Raw genomic sequence first — 17,516 nt, 5'->3', positions numbered from 1 at the left:
AATAAAAACCGAGAACAGTAATGACGATAAAACTCGCCCCTGATTGTTCACAGCCTATAGGGTTTATTTCAGTTTACGAAACGGGTTTCGCTCGAAGCGAGGCTTTAACTAAGAAAGACAATAATCTTCCTTAAGTATTCTTTGGAGACTTGGGTACTTAGGTAGAAAGATTTCAAGCTGTACGCCTCGTTTGAATCGCTGGATCTCGGCACAAAATCAAAAGGTTAGGAGATCCTTATATGGATAGGCCTAGACCAGGCACCCATTATCGCACCGTTTATGATAACGATCCATGTGAAAAAATGAATCGAAACGAGAAAAGTGTAAGTTTTGGGGTGGCCACTAGCTTCCCTACGATTTAAACAAATGTAGTGCAATCTCCACTTGGTGTAAGCAAGTTACCTTGTGGTACTTCGGCTCATACGGAATAAGTTAATATATTTTACATCAAAACTTCAATTTTCTAGTAACTGAACAAGATTCCGTGATTGGAATTTACGACAATTTTTTCCTAGTGACTCTATTAAGGATGCTTTAAGTTTAAGGAAATGTCTATTTCTGCAAATTTACCCTAGTCTCTCTTTCTTTTTAAGAGGTCAAAAATGCCACTACCAAATTGATTGCTATATCTGCTTGGTGCAGTATCACCAGCGATTACAGCACGCACTATGTGATTGTTTCCTTGAGTGTGCTGTCAATGTCATCCTTAGATTTGCCTTTAATTTTCGGTTTTAGATCATGGTTTATTCTATTGCGGTATTTTGCCGAATTGGCAATAATAATTTAATAGATTTTGAGTCATCTCTCCAGAGAACAGATGTGTTTTCGCAATTTTCTGTTAATTAGGAACGATTTTTATAATTTGGAATTTTATAATTAATATGATCTTATTAAGGCGCGCCAAACTTTGCTTATTTTTCAATCCAAATTCCAAATAAATGGGATTTAGATCTTAAAGTATCGTGCGAAGCTATCAGATGCACGATTCATAAAAGTTAAGGAAATACCCTAATTAAAATATTTGTTTTTGATCGATTTTCAGGGAGATCAAAGGTTTAATTTCGTAATAATAAGCAACAGTATTACATATACTCGTAATAAATTTAAATAATTATTTATAACTTTATTTTTAAGGATTATATTATTCGCATTTATCAAATTCTTTCCTTTAGCGTATCGTCCGAAGGAAAAAGGGCTTTTTGAGTAATTATTATACAAAGATAATTGGAGCGATCTCCATTAGAACTCTGTCACTTTCACAGGACGACTTTGGAGAGGGCTCTTTCGGGTTGGAAGTTCTTAGCGCTTAAGGAAAAGTTCAACTTACTGTTTTGTCTAAACGAGTATCAAAAAGCTTTAGATGCTTCACTTTCGCCATTTTTAGAAAAAATACGAAGTTGTGTTCAACTGACAGCAGGGAAAGGTAGCAATGCACTTCTCACAGGGTTCACGAGCACTGCTTGCAAATGCACAGTTATCTTTCATAACTTGACTTGGGTATTCTTCAAATTTTAGCTGTAATTGAGGTGAGGACCATGATTATACGTCTTGTATATTCGAATAATCGCTAATTCTAGTTCACCCGTAAGCTGAAATTTATGCCAGTGAACAAAATTTCAACAACTGCTTAATTCAACGGATACAGTTTACTCAAGTCTCGGAGCGTGGTTCTAAAGTTTTGTAGAACATACAGTGCAATAAAATAGTTAAAATATATTGAAAAATCTTTACTACACAAAATCTTTTTTTTCTTCGGTTTTGTGTGTCGTTTTTCCAGACAAAAACTCACTGAGGAAGAGAACAACTGGTCCCTGAAATGCCGATATATGAGGAATAAAAAACTCACTATTCAGCGTTAAAAGAAAAATTTGTTTGTTTTTACACAAAATGGTTGAGAATACCACTAAATTTATAATTTTTAGACCAATGTCTAATTGCTTTATATCAACATAAGATTTATTAATTTAACGATAAGCAAACAATCAGTTTGTTATCACGCAGATGACGGACTGAGCGTCAGGTGAAATATTACACTCTGATTTCATTCAAAAGTAAACTGATATAAAATTTTATTGTAAGAAAAATAGGAAGCTTTTTAAATCACGTGTCGTTAACGTGATGACTAATTGTCGTCACTAAATATTTCAAAGTATACAATATTCTTAACAAGTAAAAATTTAGAAAAAAAATAAGACGAAAGTGTTTTTTTAAGATTTTGGATCAGGTAAAGCTTTATTAAAATCGGTTCGTTGTCTGTCTGTGTGTCCGCACATTCCTCAGAGATCGTTTGTAATGCGAACTTGAAAGGGGATTTTTTTGGCACTGTGAATTCAGTCGGAGGAGGGGAGTAATAAAAAGTACTAAGAATCCATCCTCAGAAACTACCCAACCGAAAAATATAAAAAAAACATGATGATTCCTCTATACATCTAGGTCTCAAAAGTGTAAAACAAAGGTGTAAAACAAAACCTTATTAAAATCGATTCACTGTCTGTCTGTCACACGCACTTTTCTCCAAAACCGCTAAACCGATCCGAACGAATTTGGTGGACAGATGGGAACTATCAAATCCCACACATACAGCGAGTGGCATAAATTTAGGTGGAGTATAAAGGGGGGTTCCCCATACATGTAAAGTGGGGATTCAAACATTTTTTTCACCGGATACAGTCGTTGTCAAATGAAAGGTCTCGATTAGCACTTTCTGCAACTGATATTAGTTCAGTCGTGAATTGCAAAGTGCGCGAGTGAGGAGTCAAAATGTACGCACTTAAAGTGAGACAGGATTCATTTTCGAAAACCACCCAACCTAAAATTCCAAAACAAATCAGGGCAGCACTTAAATGAAATCTAGGCCTCAAAATATGTCCCATTCCAATATCTGCTCAAATAAACTTACTGATAGTATATTACTAACTTTTAGAAATTTACTGAAAAACCCCCCTTACTACTTCGCACCAGCATAGAAGACCAATTTTACATACACATGCCAAATTTCAAGGTAATCTAGCCATTATCGCCAATGTTATAGCAGTTCAAACTTAGCAATTTCGCGCGAATTTACCGCATCCTAAGCCATACAAATAAGATGCTGACGTCGTAATTAACGAGAATAATTGACATTCGAATGAAATATTAAAATTCCATTTTTGAAGAATCTACTTCTCCCCAGCCCTTTTTAAGGTTTTGTGTGAAACAAAATCTTATTAGAATCGAGTCGATGTCTGCCTGTCTGTCACACCCGATTTATTCGGAAACGGCTGGACCGATTGCCACGAAAATTGGTGAGAATGTGTGATCTGTTGTTCCTTTTACATACAGCAAGTGGCGTCATTTTGTGTTAAGTTTAAGGGGGGCTCAACTAGTACTTTTCGAAATTGGTTCCATGTTTGATATCGTGTGAAACGTAGAGGCTTAAAATATGACCCACAACAGGTAACAGGTCTCGTTTTCAGAACCTATCCAACCGAAAAATCTGAAAAAAATCATAGTGGTGCTTTTCTACGAAATCTAAGCCTCTTTTACATCCGGTTCGATATCTTCACAAATAAAGATATTAATAGCATATTTCCATATTTTAGAAATTTACCCGGCAACCTCCCTTGTGTTCATCCTAGAAGTATAAAATTTGGTGTGGGGATAAGGGATAACATAGTTCACAACATGGTCAAGTCTGAAGAAAATCCAATTATTATTAACAAAGTTATAGGGGGTGAAACTTTGCCATTTTTCGTGAGTTTCGTGCATTCTACAAACTGTATGACGCCATCATCATATATCAATTCGTCAATACCACACCGAAGGGAGTTCATATGGATGGGCTCGCAAAGAATTATATTGTTTTAGTTTTTAAGGTTTTGTGTAAACACAAAACCTTATTAAAATCGGTTTACAGTCTGTCTGTCTGTCTGTCCGTCACACGCATTTTTCTCGGAGACGGTTATAGCGATTGACACCAAATTTGGTAGAATGGTGGGAACTGTGAACGCTCACGCATACAGTGAATTACATCCTTTTACGTTGAATTTAAGGGGGGGTCCCCATACATGCAAAAGGGGGTGTAAAATTTTTTTTCATCAAATATAGTCATGTGAGGTATCAAATTAAAGGTCTCGATTAGTACTTTTCAAAGCCGATCTTAGTTTTGACATTCGTTGGAAGGGTGGGGAGCGCGGGGGGTTGAAAGTGATCACTTCTTTAAGGGGGCCATTTTCAGAAACTATCAAACCGAAAAATCTGAAAAAAATCAGGAGGCTGCCACTATATGGTGCCTGGGCTCCGAAGTACCTTCCATGCCGATATCTGTTTAAATAAAGTTAATAATAGTATATTGCTACAATTTTTTGTAATTGGTTAGAAACCCCCCTTAAGTTCATCCTAGTACCATGAAATTTTGCTCTGATATAGGCTATAATAAAGAGCATGATCTTATCAAATGGTGGTGAAAATCGCACTATTACTAACAAAGTTATAATACCTCAAATTTGTTGCTTCTTTGAAAATTGAAGACTATGAATGTCAATATCACCCGAAAGTGGATACTCTCACATAATATATGGATATATTACGTGCTACGGACTAAGAAATACACAAAACCTTTCGTACCTGAAGCGTCCAGCTTCCGGTTTCCCGACTTGTTTAATCATTTGAATATGAATATCAATCACTCCAAACAAGTGTGTGTATGTGGGTATATAGTATATGCGTACTAATGAAGTTTGCGGGTAGTGTCTGATCCAGATAGATATATTTGTGCACGAAGTAAATCGGAAATATGGATACGATCAATTTATATACATACGTGCATATGTATATAAGTTTAGTATTCGGAAATAGGCAGTTTGTTTGTTTAGGGTAATCTATGGCTGTAATATATACGTATGTCTTGTAGTTTGGAAAAATAGGAAGGATTATGTTGGATTTGTAGCTATATAGAGACAGAAAAATGTGCGTTTAAGTTTCTTACAGAAGACACAAAACCTTTATACCCAAAGCGCGAGCTTCCGGTATTCCGACTTGTTTATATCTGTTGTAAGTTAAATTCTTCGCATCTCAGGTCAATGCTGTCAGCCAATGAAGAACTGCGTTATGCTCCTCACATAGAGAAACACGAAACCTATTATATTTGAAGCGTTAAGCTTCCGGTTTCCCCAATTGATATCCATTACGGAGAGGTGCCCTTCATTGTCTTTGGTTGTCAGCCAGAATTTAAAACTGTAAAGAGGGACAATTCGAATAACACTATAGTAGATTTTGGATTTGAGGTTTTCTTTCATAGGTCGTCCCAGAAGATCGTCAATTTTGAAACGTAACTCAATCCAAGTTGTTCTGATGGATGAAACAATTTCATAGCACAGTACGCCGTTTGCTGATAGATTACCCCGAGATATTTAAATCACTCAGTTCTAGGTAGATCGCTGTCACTGATAGTGTCTGCTTCATTGGGTTCGGTTATCAAAAGTTGCAGAAGGCGATCATTTGATTTTTGGGCAAGTTGATCGATTTCCGTTTGCTGTGAGGCGCTGCATAGAGCAATGTGTAGGGCGCTGGACATCGGATGCCCCGTTTGGAAGTGTCCGTAACAAGAACAAAGAGGTTTGAAGAGATAGAGAGTGCTTCTTAGATGAACACTGACATAGATACGAAGGGGGTTTGATATATTGGAAATACTTCGAATTTTTGCTCTTTAGATCCTGATAGAGGTAATTTGATCTAGCATACGACTTCCTCCAGGTCGAGGTATTGTTGCAATGCGTACTAGATATGTGTTTGTGACACACGCGTAAATGACTTTTCCGAGGGCTGGTCGACCTGTCGGAAACTTTCACCAAGAGAAAGCAGATAGGATTTATAATAGTAGGGTAACTTCTTCTAAATTTTATTTATCTCTTTCAGTGATCTCAGCATTTTATTTTTATTTTACTGAGGGTTGTACTAAGTACATTACCTCAACCGCTCTTTCTTTATCAGTGTTTGGGACCAGAATAACATCTAGGTGTCTAGCTGAATGGTTAAAGTACAAGGCTGTCATACGAAAAGTCGCCGTTCAAAGCTCACTGGTGGCAGTGTGATTTGTATCGTGATTTGACGTCAGATACCAGTCGACTCAGCTGTGAATGAGTATCTGAGTCAAATCAGGGTAATAATCTCGGGCGAGCGCAATACTGACCACATTGTCTCCCATAGGGTACTATAATCCTGTAGTGTACCGTTACGGTCTTAAATGAAGTGCTCTAACACACTTCAAGGCCCTGATCCAATTGAATTTTTGCGCCAACGATTATTATATTACCTAGAATGTGAGTATCACCTTAAAATTAATAGTACGAAATATTTAATATACAGGGTGGACGGAAAGGTAAAAGTTAAAATTTAAATTAGTCAAGTCTTATATGGTTGCCATTTACCATCGTACTTGCCCGCCGAAATGCGCCTGACGAAGGCGAATAACAGTTGGGGTTAATTTCTATGTGCTAATCCCATTTAGCAACACGGAAACATCATTAGCACACAACAGTCTCAATTTGATCTTAATGTTAAGATAACTGTGTTTCCAGATTTTAGACAAGGTAACAAAGGGATCTAACAGGGTTGACTTATCAGTACCAAAAGTAGAAAATTTAGTACCTTTTAAATTGTATCATTGCCTTAGTAATTTTTCTCATCTCTTAGTACTTTTTGATAACAAAGGTACTTTTCAGCAGAAATCAAAACGAAGTTTATATTTGGCAATATAACCTTCTGCTAAATAACAAAATGACCGAAACGTTGAACAGGCAACGTTTCGCTGCATATAGCTTTATATTTATTGACTAAAGCATGATAAAAATGATACTTTAATGTGCTGTGCTTTAATTTGCTACAAAATGCTTGAACCTAAGTACGATCATATAAAAGTACTATTTAGTACGAAAGTGCGAACTTTGAATTTGTTGATGTTTATTTTCAGTCCGACTCTACTTGCCTCTCTTTTCAAATCCAGAGCCATTTAGCCAAGGTCTATAACCCAGTGAGAGGAAAAATGCCATGGAACATTGAACTCCAAACAAGGTAACATGAGGATCATTATATATCGCTCTGATGATTGCATTTAGTTTCTTGGGAGTGACCCGCTTGCGTAGAGCGCGCAAGATACGATTCACGAAATAGATGAAGAAGAAGTGAAGCGGAGATCTAAACTCCGTGTACTTTTCCAAAAGGCGGTCAATGAAGGATGGTGCCAAATGGAAATCAGCGTTGGTCCAGCTTTCAAGACGTTTCTTGATGCGTTCTGAGATTACTTCGGATGCTTCCACTCACTGGGAAAGGTCACGGATTCTCAGGAATAGGCTGTTTCTTCTACTTGAAGGAACTGTCCATATCAGAATATACCGTGGTGAAGTATTTCTTCCTCTTCTGCAGCTGCTGGTTATCGTGGATGAGTCGAGCGTTAACGTCTCTCACATCGCTTGCTTGTTGCTCACCTTACATCCCGCGAGTTGCAGAAAGTGGGCATTCTAGGAACCGACGATACCTTTGTCGAGTAGCGTGGGCATATTCCGGAAACCAGTTGCTAGCCATGAGAAAATAGCGTAAATTTTCCATAATTAAGTCCATCATTTTGACATGCCATTCGAAAGCTAACATAATGGGGCAACTTTTGTCAACTTCCCAGGCTTTTAAGTTTAAAGCAAGTGACGTCTTTAGCGCAGATCACCAAAAATCACTCAACAAATCCAGAGAAAACGGATGGTATATAAATAAAAGCATTTCCTTCATTATTTTCCTGAGTAATACCGCTGGAAATAGCATTTGAGGTCAATTTACATATTGGATTTTTTAAGGCAATGAGAAAGTATGATGTGATTTGCTTTTTCGACTAGTTTTGTTACTGTAGATACCATGTAGGTATCTTGATCAATGACTTGTGCATATGTTCCCGGTTTGCTAAGCTTAACTTTAGTTTGCACTTGGAGATATCAAATATTTCAAATGAATGGTATGAATTATACAACCATGGCATTAACCGTTTTCGATTACATAAGCATGATAAGTACTATAAATTGATAAAACTAGAAAATATATAACACTTCGGGTTTCTGAAATTCAATGACAGAAAAATATTTGCACTTTTCAATTGAAAATTACGGCTGATAACTGTTCACACTTAAGATTAGTAGAGTTTTGGACAAGAATACAATTATTCATCTTCTATGTTTGCTTCGCGATGACTTTAAAGTGAATATAACAAATGATAATGGAAATGAGTACCCGTGAAAAATTCGGTGCAATTCAAGAGGATGAATTCAAAGATCAAATGGTGAACCTCATAAGGTGGTGAAGGTGGTGAAGTAATTTGAAATGTGTAGAAGTATTGTTCATGATCCTGAATGGTTATAGCTTTCCAGAAAGATAATCACGAAATTTTTCAACATGCTATAGAAGATAATTTTAAAAAAGTTTGTCTTGTGTGGATACTAATCTACATATACGAATTTACTATTTCGAACCAAAAACCTCTAAACATGTCTTCCCTGGCTAGGAAAGCCATTTCCTCGTACGTGTTGTAATTTCGGCATCTTAAAATTCCGTTTCTCATTTATTTAACAATTTCTTTCAATTTCCTGGCGAGGCTATAACTAGAGCCTTAGAGATAGTCTGCACCTAATTAAAGAGAGTTTTTGGTCCTTAATCTGTGGTCTATCCACTGCCACTTTCGCTTTATGACCAACACGTCCACCACAGGTACCTGACCCTCACGTCGTCCATGTTCTTCATTGGTTATTTTCTTAAGCCAGAGTACTCCGATTACACCATGCACACATGAGCTGATGAAAGACTTTTCATATACTACTACCATATAGTAGCAAAGAGACAACACTGACGCAGAACAGTTTGAACTTGATATAAATGTTGAAACAGTTAAATTTACAAATTCTGGGCAAAACAGCGAAGGAGCATTAGCACTGTTAATGCGTTGAGCTACATCGACTTCGGTGCCACCTCCTCCAGCCAAGGTAGCACGAAGGATGTCACCGAGAGCGAGAGGAAAAATTATCGGTGACAAGATGTATCCTTACCGGACTCCGCTAGAGATTTTAAGTTCTTCTGAGATTCAGCCTCGATGCAACACATGATAAAAATTATTAGTTGCTCCCAGAACCGCCGACATTTCAAATTATCCCCCGATTCAGTTGTTATCTCATACCATGAACATTTTTCAGCATATTCTTGACAATTGCATTCGCTATGTCGTTAACTCTATTATGAACTAAGCCGGGTTTGTCAAGACCTGCGGAACCACTGACGAGACATGCTGCCCGGTTACTTATGACGAAACAACATGAGAAGCATTGCCCTATCTACATATATTGCCACCTTCTATTTAGAGAAAGCGTTTAATCGCGTGCTTTTTGCAAATAATTCTTAGCGCCTCGTAAAAAAGTATGATAGAATGGTAAAAATATTGAGAGAAAGTTGCTCTCCATTTGGTCCGGTCCGACATCGAGTAGATGTGGACTTAGGATCCCTCATATCCCAAACAACAATTTAACTTTGGCCTAGCTTAGGCTTAAATTATTAACACTCTTAAGCTAAATATAATTCTCACCCATGTCGCGTTTGCGATTACATTAAAGGGAGCAATTTTTATCTTCGGTCATGTTACTCCCAAGGCACAGGTGGGGTGCCTCTGCCCTGGACGAAACCGTTAGTCGCCTATTTAGAACGGTCATCTCATATAGCATGATCTACAAGAACAACTACTTTCCGTGAACAGAGCAATATAAGTATCACAAATTGAAGTTCAGCCAATGGTGAATTGCGAAAGGCTTCAGACACCAAAGCAACTTAGATGGAGTGGCCCGCTTTGCGATCGGCGCATCAAGGACCATCTCAAATCCAAAAACTAAAAGCAGCATTGTGCTCCCTGTCACTCTCTATGATTGTTGAGGGTAGGCTATCTATCAGAGACAATGGTTGTCCCCATTGTAGAGAAATTGCGAGAGAAATGACTTCGATGGGATGACCGTTAAATGCTGCCGATAAGTACCAATTAGTTGAATTGGACCTGAAAGTTGAAGCTGGTAGAAATCATCAAAAGGCCGACCAAAACCGCGAGGGTTTGATATGATAGATGTGAGATTTAAAAAACTTATGATTAAACCCCGTATCAAGCCTATAAAAGAGAACCGGAGACAAAGGCTAAAGAAGGAGAAGAAAATTTAGTTGTTTGACACGATGACTATAAGAGCATTACCGACAGTAGGTCGACACTTATTTCGAAGAATTTTGCTAATTTAAATTTAAATTATCTACCCTTTCTTATGCTTAGAGTATTTTTACACGCAGAACAGGCCCCGGTCCTGGCGACAAATGAGCAAGAGTTCCTTATGCATGCACAGCGTCAGAGCGTAAGCAAATTATTCTGACCCACACAAATTCGTGTGTACATCAGTAAGATGAAAAAATTTGCAAGAACCTTTCTAAAGAGGCGTAGAACGAAGATCGAATATATTAAAATAACGTGAGAAGCGCACTGATCGCCGCCAATTAAATGGTAGAGATTTCGGGAGAAAACCCCATTGTGAACCCCGAAGAAGCGTGCAATCAAATCAATAATCGTTGACGCAATAATCCATATTGGATCAGGGCATTGAATTGTGTTAGAGCACTTCACTCAAGACCGTAACGGTAAACTACAGTACACTGTAGGAGGCATAGTAGTCAGCATTACGCTCGCTCGAACTTATTAACCTGATTTGACTCAGCGGCTTATGCAATTCTCGGGATCAGCAAGCCTGGTAAAGGTTTCATTAATCGAGATACTTGGTTTGGAATGGCGATGTTCAACATCAAAGTAATTAAATCACGGAAAGCAGCAGGACCCGGCGGAACAGCTGGGACCCAAAAATCTGCAAATTCTTCTATCGCATTGTAAAAAGGGTAGAACCCCATCTGATTGGCAAGAAAGCATAACCCTTTCAATATAGAGAAGAAAGTAAAGCAGTTCCTCGAAATATGCAAATTACCGTCCGATTCGGCTATTATCCCGCACTATGAAGATTTTTAAACAAACTCCGCCATGCTATTAACATAGTATGCTGGTCCCAAGCCCAGGTAAAGGCGGCAATGTACTTTGTACTATCCTCAGTGAAACAAAAATAAAATGCTGAGATCAGGGAAAGAGATGAATAAAGTATAGTTGGAGTTATTCCACTATGCTAAATCCCACCTTATTTCCCTTGGTGACAGGTCTTGCGACACACCGAGCAAGAAAAAGCATCCAATGTCGTTAAAAACAAAATGATCGGATCGAATAATAAGCCTCGAAAATGCTAGGGAATCCATCCCAGTTGGCGCGGCAGCAGGGCTCTGGTCCTGTTGAGAAGTGGGCGAGAAAGGGCAGGAGGAGGAGCCAGATAAGCAGCACATCAACCGAGATACTTGGCGTTGGAATCACGATGCTGAAATGAAGGTCCGTGAAAAGAAACGTCTCTACCATAAGTTTTTCGACGATAAAACGCTGGCCAATTGGCAAATTTATAAGAATGCCAACCGGGAAGCAAAGTAAGCGATCGCTGTCACCCGAGCGGCCCATTACAAAAATCTTTACGATAAAGTGGACACTCGGGATGGCGAGAAAGATCTGTAACGACTTGTCAAAACCCGACACGAAAGCACACAGGATATGGAACACTTCTGTCGCGTTTATGACAAGAACGATACTTTGCTTACCGACCAACGAGCCACGACGGATGGATGGCGAGAATATTTCGAACAGATTTCAATGCAATAATTTGTCCATCCTCCATTTCTACAATGCTGCGACATCACTTACTGCCAAAAGAACTCGTGCTCGTGATTGCTCTACCACGATCCGAAAACTAAAGTTTGAAGTGTAGTAGGTGTATCAAAACCGCTTCGTGTCTCTGTTGGTGTTCATGAAGGAAGTGCCCTCTCACCGATCCTCTTTGTTCTTGTTATGGACACGATCACACGGGACATCCAACGTCCAGCGCCATATACACTACTTTATGCAGGTGATGTTTTCGTAGCATCTAATAGATGAAACAGGCGCAATCAATCTCAGCAGCAGTGACCTGCCCAGAACTGAGCGATTAAAATACCTCGAGTCGATTCTATCAGCCAATGGAGAACTACCTTATGAAATTGCTTCACGCATTGACGCAACCTAGATGAAGTGGCGTTCCACAACTGGTATTCTTTTTGATCGACGTATCAACGAACGTCTCAAATCTAAAATTTTCCGCAAAGTCGCCCGTCCTGTCGCTCTCTATGGCTCTGAGTGTTAGCCGACTATAAAAGACAATGAACGGCGTTTTGCGGTAATGGAGGCGAAGATGTTTCGTTGGACTTATGCCGTGACACATTTTGATCACATCCGGAATGGGGATATCCGCGATCCATATGGGGTTGCACCGATCGTGGAAAAATTGCAAGAGAGGCGTCTTCGCTGGTATAGTCATGTAATTCGCGATAATGAAAATCCACTTGTCAAAATTGGTCTGAACATCGAAGTCGATGGTAAACGTCCAAAAGGCCGGGAGAAACAACGTTGACTTGATACGCTGGATGGGGATTTAAAAGCCTCGAGATTGCATCCAGATCAGGCATTTGATAGAGCCAAATGGCGAAACCTATCACGACGCGCCGACTCCACTTGTGAACGGAACAAAGGCTGAAGAAAAAGAAGAAGATGAAGATTTTTAAACATATTCTTCACAAATGCGTTCCCGAAGTCGTTCAGATCACCGTGAACTAAGTTGGGATTATCTAGAGCGGTGGAACTACTGACACAATACACTCTGCGCAATTACTCATTGAGAAACATCATGGAAAGCATCACCCTCTCTACATTGTATTACTGGATATAAAAAAGGCTCTACAGCGAAGCAAAAAATAAATTTTGTGTAGCAGATATGTCAAAACTGACTCGTTTGTCTGCCGATGTTCATCAAGGAAGCGCTTCCTCTTATTTCGTGCCATAGACAATATCACAAGGGACATCCAAGGTCCAGTGCCCTACCCACTGCTATATGCAGACGATGTTTTTCTAAAGTTGCACAACAAAACTTATCTCGAGCGACTTGTCCAAAAGTGAAATGATCACCTCAAGTAACGCAGCGGCGTGCCAAGAACTAAGTAATTTCAGAATTTCGGATAAATGCAATCATTTAATGATGAACTTTGTAATGAAATTGCTTCACGCATCAGTGAACCTTGGATGAAGACAATGAACGGAACCTGGCATTTTTTCAAAAGAGAGGAAAAGGGGATTTTTTTTTCAGCACTTCTCACACAACCATATAAATTAAGAATTTTAGGGAAATAATCCATCGGCTTTTTAAACCTCGGACAATTGACGAAAGATTTCATAACTATTTATGCATATCTCTTCATATTGCCTGTTCGAGCTTTAATTTCATTTTACGTATCGATCCTTCTGGATTCCCTGTCCAGTTGGATATGTAAAGTTCCAGACATCTGCACAGCAAAAGGCCATCTTTCATACACACGGTGCTAGCAAGCGATGGCCCCGCCTCTTGATTATACGCATCTTAAAAGGAAGGAGCCTAAATCTTTAATCGGACGCAATGCAATTTGTCTGATAGTCTTTGGGTCACTTTTCGTTGCGATTATAATTTTATACGACCCACATGCCATGTTGAATTCAGGTCACAAAATACTAGAGCGCGTTTAGTCTATCTTAGAAAACCATTTACATTGAACTATATTCACCACCTGTAATGCCTTACTTCGCTTACTACAGAAACATGCACGACGTCGTTTAGATTATGAATATTTGAAGTTATATGGAGAAATGAAAACGGCAATTCAAGGAAAATTTTCCATTTCGACGAACCACTTTCAAGTCATTTTCTATGGAAATATCACTACGTAAAGTAGTCGCCTCCATTCATACGTTCTATAGTCGCCGAGAGGTTATCTCCGAAGACCACAACACAAAAATTGTTAATCTTATCAACTTTTAAATGGCGAACTACTTTATTTTCGTGGATAGATCTGATATGGAAGAAAGAAGGTTGTATTCCCATCAGAACACTCAAACGAACGTCCATCGTCCAATATGAAAAGAACTCATTTCCTTATCTTATTCCAGTGAAATAAGCATTTCGCAAGATCCCAGAGAGCAACGCAAGGTCAAAGATTTCGCGAAACGTTCAAGAGCACAGAAGTGTGTCAGATTTAATCTTGGTTAGAGGTTCAGATAAGGCGGATTTTGGTAGCGGGGAGAAAAGTCGCCCAGAGTCTGGGTAAATTGTGTAAGGTAATACGCTTCCCATGTTAACAGTCATTAATGGTAAATGTTCTGAAAGTTGATGAGTGGTCACAAATAGGTGCAGTGCAGTTGGTGCCCGCTAAATGTTGGAGCAAGGCACAAACAATTCGCTCATTCGAGCAATAGTGGCTGCCGCGGTTGTTGCAAGTGGGTGGGAGAGCTTGAATCATTCGCAAAGCAAATATACGGTTTTTGTAGTCATTAAAAATGCGGTCATAATTGGAGCAAAGTTACAGTCATCCCCAGCACACGCACAAAGCGCCAGTCATGTTCCGAGTCGCAGGTGGGTCTTCGCCTGCTGTTGGATGTAGCATCGTCGCGATAGCAAGATGCCCACACGCGACTCTGTTTGCTCGCTGAGCCCCTTCCACCTGTGCACTGGACAGACGTCACGAAAGGCCTAAGGTCATACCTGTGAGTAGAGGCTGTACAACTCCATTCTGGTTAAACCTCGTCCGGCCCACATAGCGCGTAACCTCAGCGCCGCAGCTCAATTCGCGTTCGCACATCTCCGCAACTTCAATAGCACACCAAACTCTTAGAAGTTCACTTTCTATAGAAACCACTAGTTTGTCAGATTCTCTCGGCCGAATTATGCACCGTGGATGGAACTCCCGTCAACACTCACTCGCGGCGATAAGTACCGACCAACTGAAAGCGAAATCGAAACCACTACTGGATCTCTCCGATTCTGACTGTGACCATTTATACGGCACAAAGTTAGCAGTCCAGCTCAGAGCGCTAGCGCTTGACGCCTGGAGTTTTTAATCTTGCACAGGAGTCGCGGGGACCCCGTAAGCAATAGCACGGTGCCACTCACGGAGTAACGACGGTCACAGCAACAGCCTTAGCCATTATCGCGCGGAAGGCGGCAACGGGCGTCCGAAATCACTCATTTCATCCTTTTCCAAGCAGCTATTTGCCAATGGATACGCTCCGACGAGTTGCTTGGCGCGCTTCTTCCTGCCCGCTAGTGTGATTATTCCTCACTTTATTGATCACACACGTGAAGTGAAGGTTGCATGAAGGTCGCTGCAAACGCCGGAATGGGTCGTATCAGGATAACAGCGCGGGATGGGCACCTTCTTTGAAACTGCAGCGCCTTCAATTTCGGATCAGGTGAAACTTTGTAGAGCAACTGTGAGTGGGTTTTTACTTCACTTATTGAAAAGCAGGCATTTACTCTATTTTGTCTGAACCACCGACAATCGCATCCCAACCACTGTCAAATCGAACTTCAATTGGGAATTGGAAGTAGTCGCCACGCCAGTTATGCCAATACTGAAAAACTTGTTGTCGTTCGTCAGCTGACCGCAGTACGATTCTAGTAGCGACAAGATGTCATTGCCAACCTCTGGCAAAATACTTGGATAATCGAAAAAATTCAGAAAAGGGATTTTATTTCAATCAACTACGATGTCCGCGTCAACTCCATTTTGACAGACATTCGTTAGGATAGGCAAGTTATTAGAAACATGGGCTTTTCGAATTTTTAAATAATACCGCGAAATAATTCGTTAGATGTAGTGGAATCGCTCAAGTTTAGTGCATAGTTGACAATCTGGAGAACTCTCATTATCGTGACGCTTTGTTTACATCGCGCGCGGCTCCGACTTGTCAGATGAAGTGCCCCAGTTAAGTTCGAAAGGATGAAACGCTTTCCTTTCAGCACGCAGTGGATACGCAATTACACGTCGAAAGCCAAAAGGAGTGTTTTGCTTCAAGACATCGACTCACTTTCAAGTAACGACCACAAATTGGAAACCTAACCTCAGAAACTAGTCTCTGACTTCTTGCAGCTCACGAATTCCCCATCAAGTCCCGCAACAGATTACGCACTTACGTTTGGGGTTTGTCGCGAACGGGGGCGTTAGGCGTGAATACATCCGTGAAGCAAAGTGAAGACTACTACCGGCATGTGGTCCATCATCCCACTAGGCTGCAGTTTGGGGAGAACACGGACGTGCTGGATATTGCAGCTGGATATGGATTTTCGGCGTTTGCAGTTCGTCGCACGGACGGTGAAACATTGTTTGGGACAGGGATGAACACTGACGGGCAACTGGGACTACAACAACGCCCCTCAGGCTCAACTTGGGATATAGTAATCTACCCGACACCGATCAATTTGCCGCGAAAGGAGGGTGAGACGCCTGATGATCTTGAGATAAAAAGCATGTCCGCCGGACGCGCTCATCTGGTAGTAGTTGCAAAGAACGGGGCAGTATTTACCTTAGGGAACAACTCGTATGGCCAATGTGCCCGTCGAATTGTCGAGGATGAGGCTTACAAATCGAGTGGCATAATTAATCGAATTGACAAACTCGCGGGAGATGATGACGTCGTGGAATCTGTTGAGTGCGGACAAGACCATACGCTCTTCCTGATGCGATCAGGGAACGTTTATTCTTGTGGATGGGGTGCGGATGGACAGACCGGACTGGACAATTTTGACAACACGAGTGAACCTCAACAGGTGGAAGGCGACATTAAAGGCGAGAAGATAGTCAAGGTATCTTCGCGAGCAGACTGCGTGCTGGCCGTGAATGCCGCAGGAGAAGTGTTTGGCTGGGGCAACTCCGAGTATGGACAACTGTCGGAATCTGAGGATGCCCCGACCCAAATCAGTGTCCCCAGGCACCTGAAAATCACTAAAGGGCTAGGTAAAATTATAGATGTCGCTGCGGGCGGTTCAGTGTGCATGGCGTTGAACGACGAAGGGGACGTATTCACCTGGGGCTACGGAATCCTAGGGTTTGGTCCTAACGTTGAGCAATCGAGCCAACCTAGACATATCCCCCCGCCTTTGTTCGGTCGGACCGATTTCCACATGGACAGCAAAGTTGTGTCGATCTGCAGCGGCGTTTTCCACATGGGGGCAGTGAATTCGGAAGGCGATTTGTTCATGTGGGGCAAAAACCGTTTTGGCTGCTTGGGCTTAGGTCATAAAAAGGATCAGTACTTCCCGTTCAAAACGGCTGTTAACGCTAAAATCAAGAAAGTAGCTTGTGGCGTGGACCATTGTCTAGCCTTGTGTAAACCATTCATGTAGAAACAAAATTGACGTGTGATAGGGATTAAAGCCAAATGCATGAGTTGTTCATATCTCATGCGTTCATTTAGCGATAAGTTACGATAGTTGTAATCCAGCGGAACGGGGGTGACCCTCCTGAATAATGACTTCAGTTGCAAATATAATTTGTGAATTCCAAAA

The 17,516-nt window shown here is 40.6% G+C and overlaps 2 protein-coding genes across 4 annotated transcripts in view; one reads left to right on the top strand and one right to left on the bottom strand.

Annotated features, from left to right (window-relative positions):
- Positions 1–15,571, bottom strand: part of LOC119656378 (nicotinate phosphoribosyltransferase) — a 75,140-nt gene extending 59,569 nt beyond the window's left edge. For all 3 annotated transcript variants that reach the window (XM_038062796.1, XM_038062797.1, XM_038062798.1), the window contains exon 1: positions 14,715–15,571. In XM_038062796.1, the coding sequence (XP_037918724.1) occupies positions 14,715–14,811 (97 nt within the window). In that variant the 5' untranslated portion in view covers positions 14,812–15,571. The remainder of the gene's footprint in view (positions 1–14,714) is intronic.
- Positions 15,572–15,854: 283 nt separating this feature from the next.
- On the top strand, positions 15,855–17,516 carry LOC119656414 (RCC1-like G exchanging factor-like protein). The gene is made up of 2 exons (XM_038062799.1): positions 15,855–16,045; positions 16,102–17,516. Exons 1-2 carry the CDS (start codon positions 15,952–15,954, stop codon positions 17,352–17,354), a joined length of 1,347 nt encoding a protein of 448 aa, XP_037918727.1. The 5' UTR covers positions 15,855–15,951; the 3' UTR covers positions 17,355–17,516.

Source organism: Hermetia illucens, chromosome 1, assembly GCF_905115235.1.
Source record: "Hermetia illucens chromosome 1, iHerIll2.2.curated.20191125, whole genome shotgun sequence".
NCBI classification, from domain to species: Eukaryota; Metazoa; Arthropoda; class Insecta; order Diptera; family Stratiomyidae; genus Hermetia; species Hermetia illucens.
The sequence above is the reverse complement of the archived record's forward strand: the minus strand, read 5'-3'. Positions and strand labels throughout refer to the sequence as shown.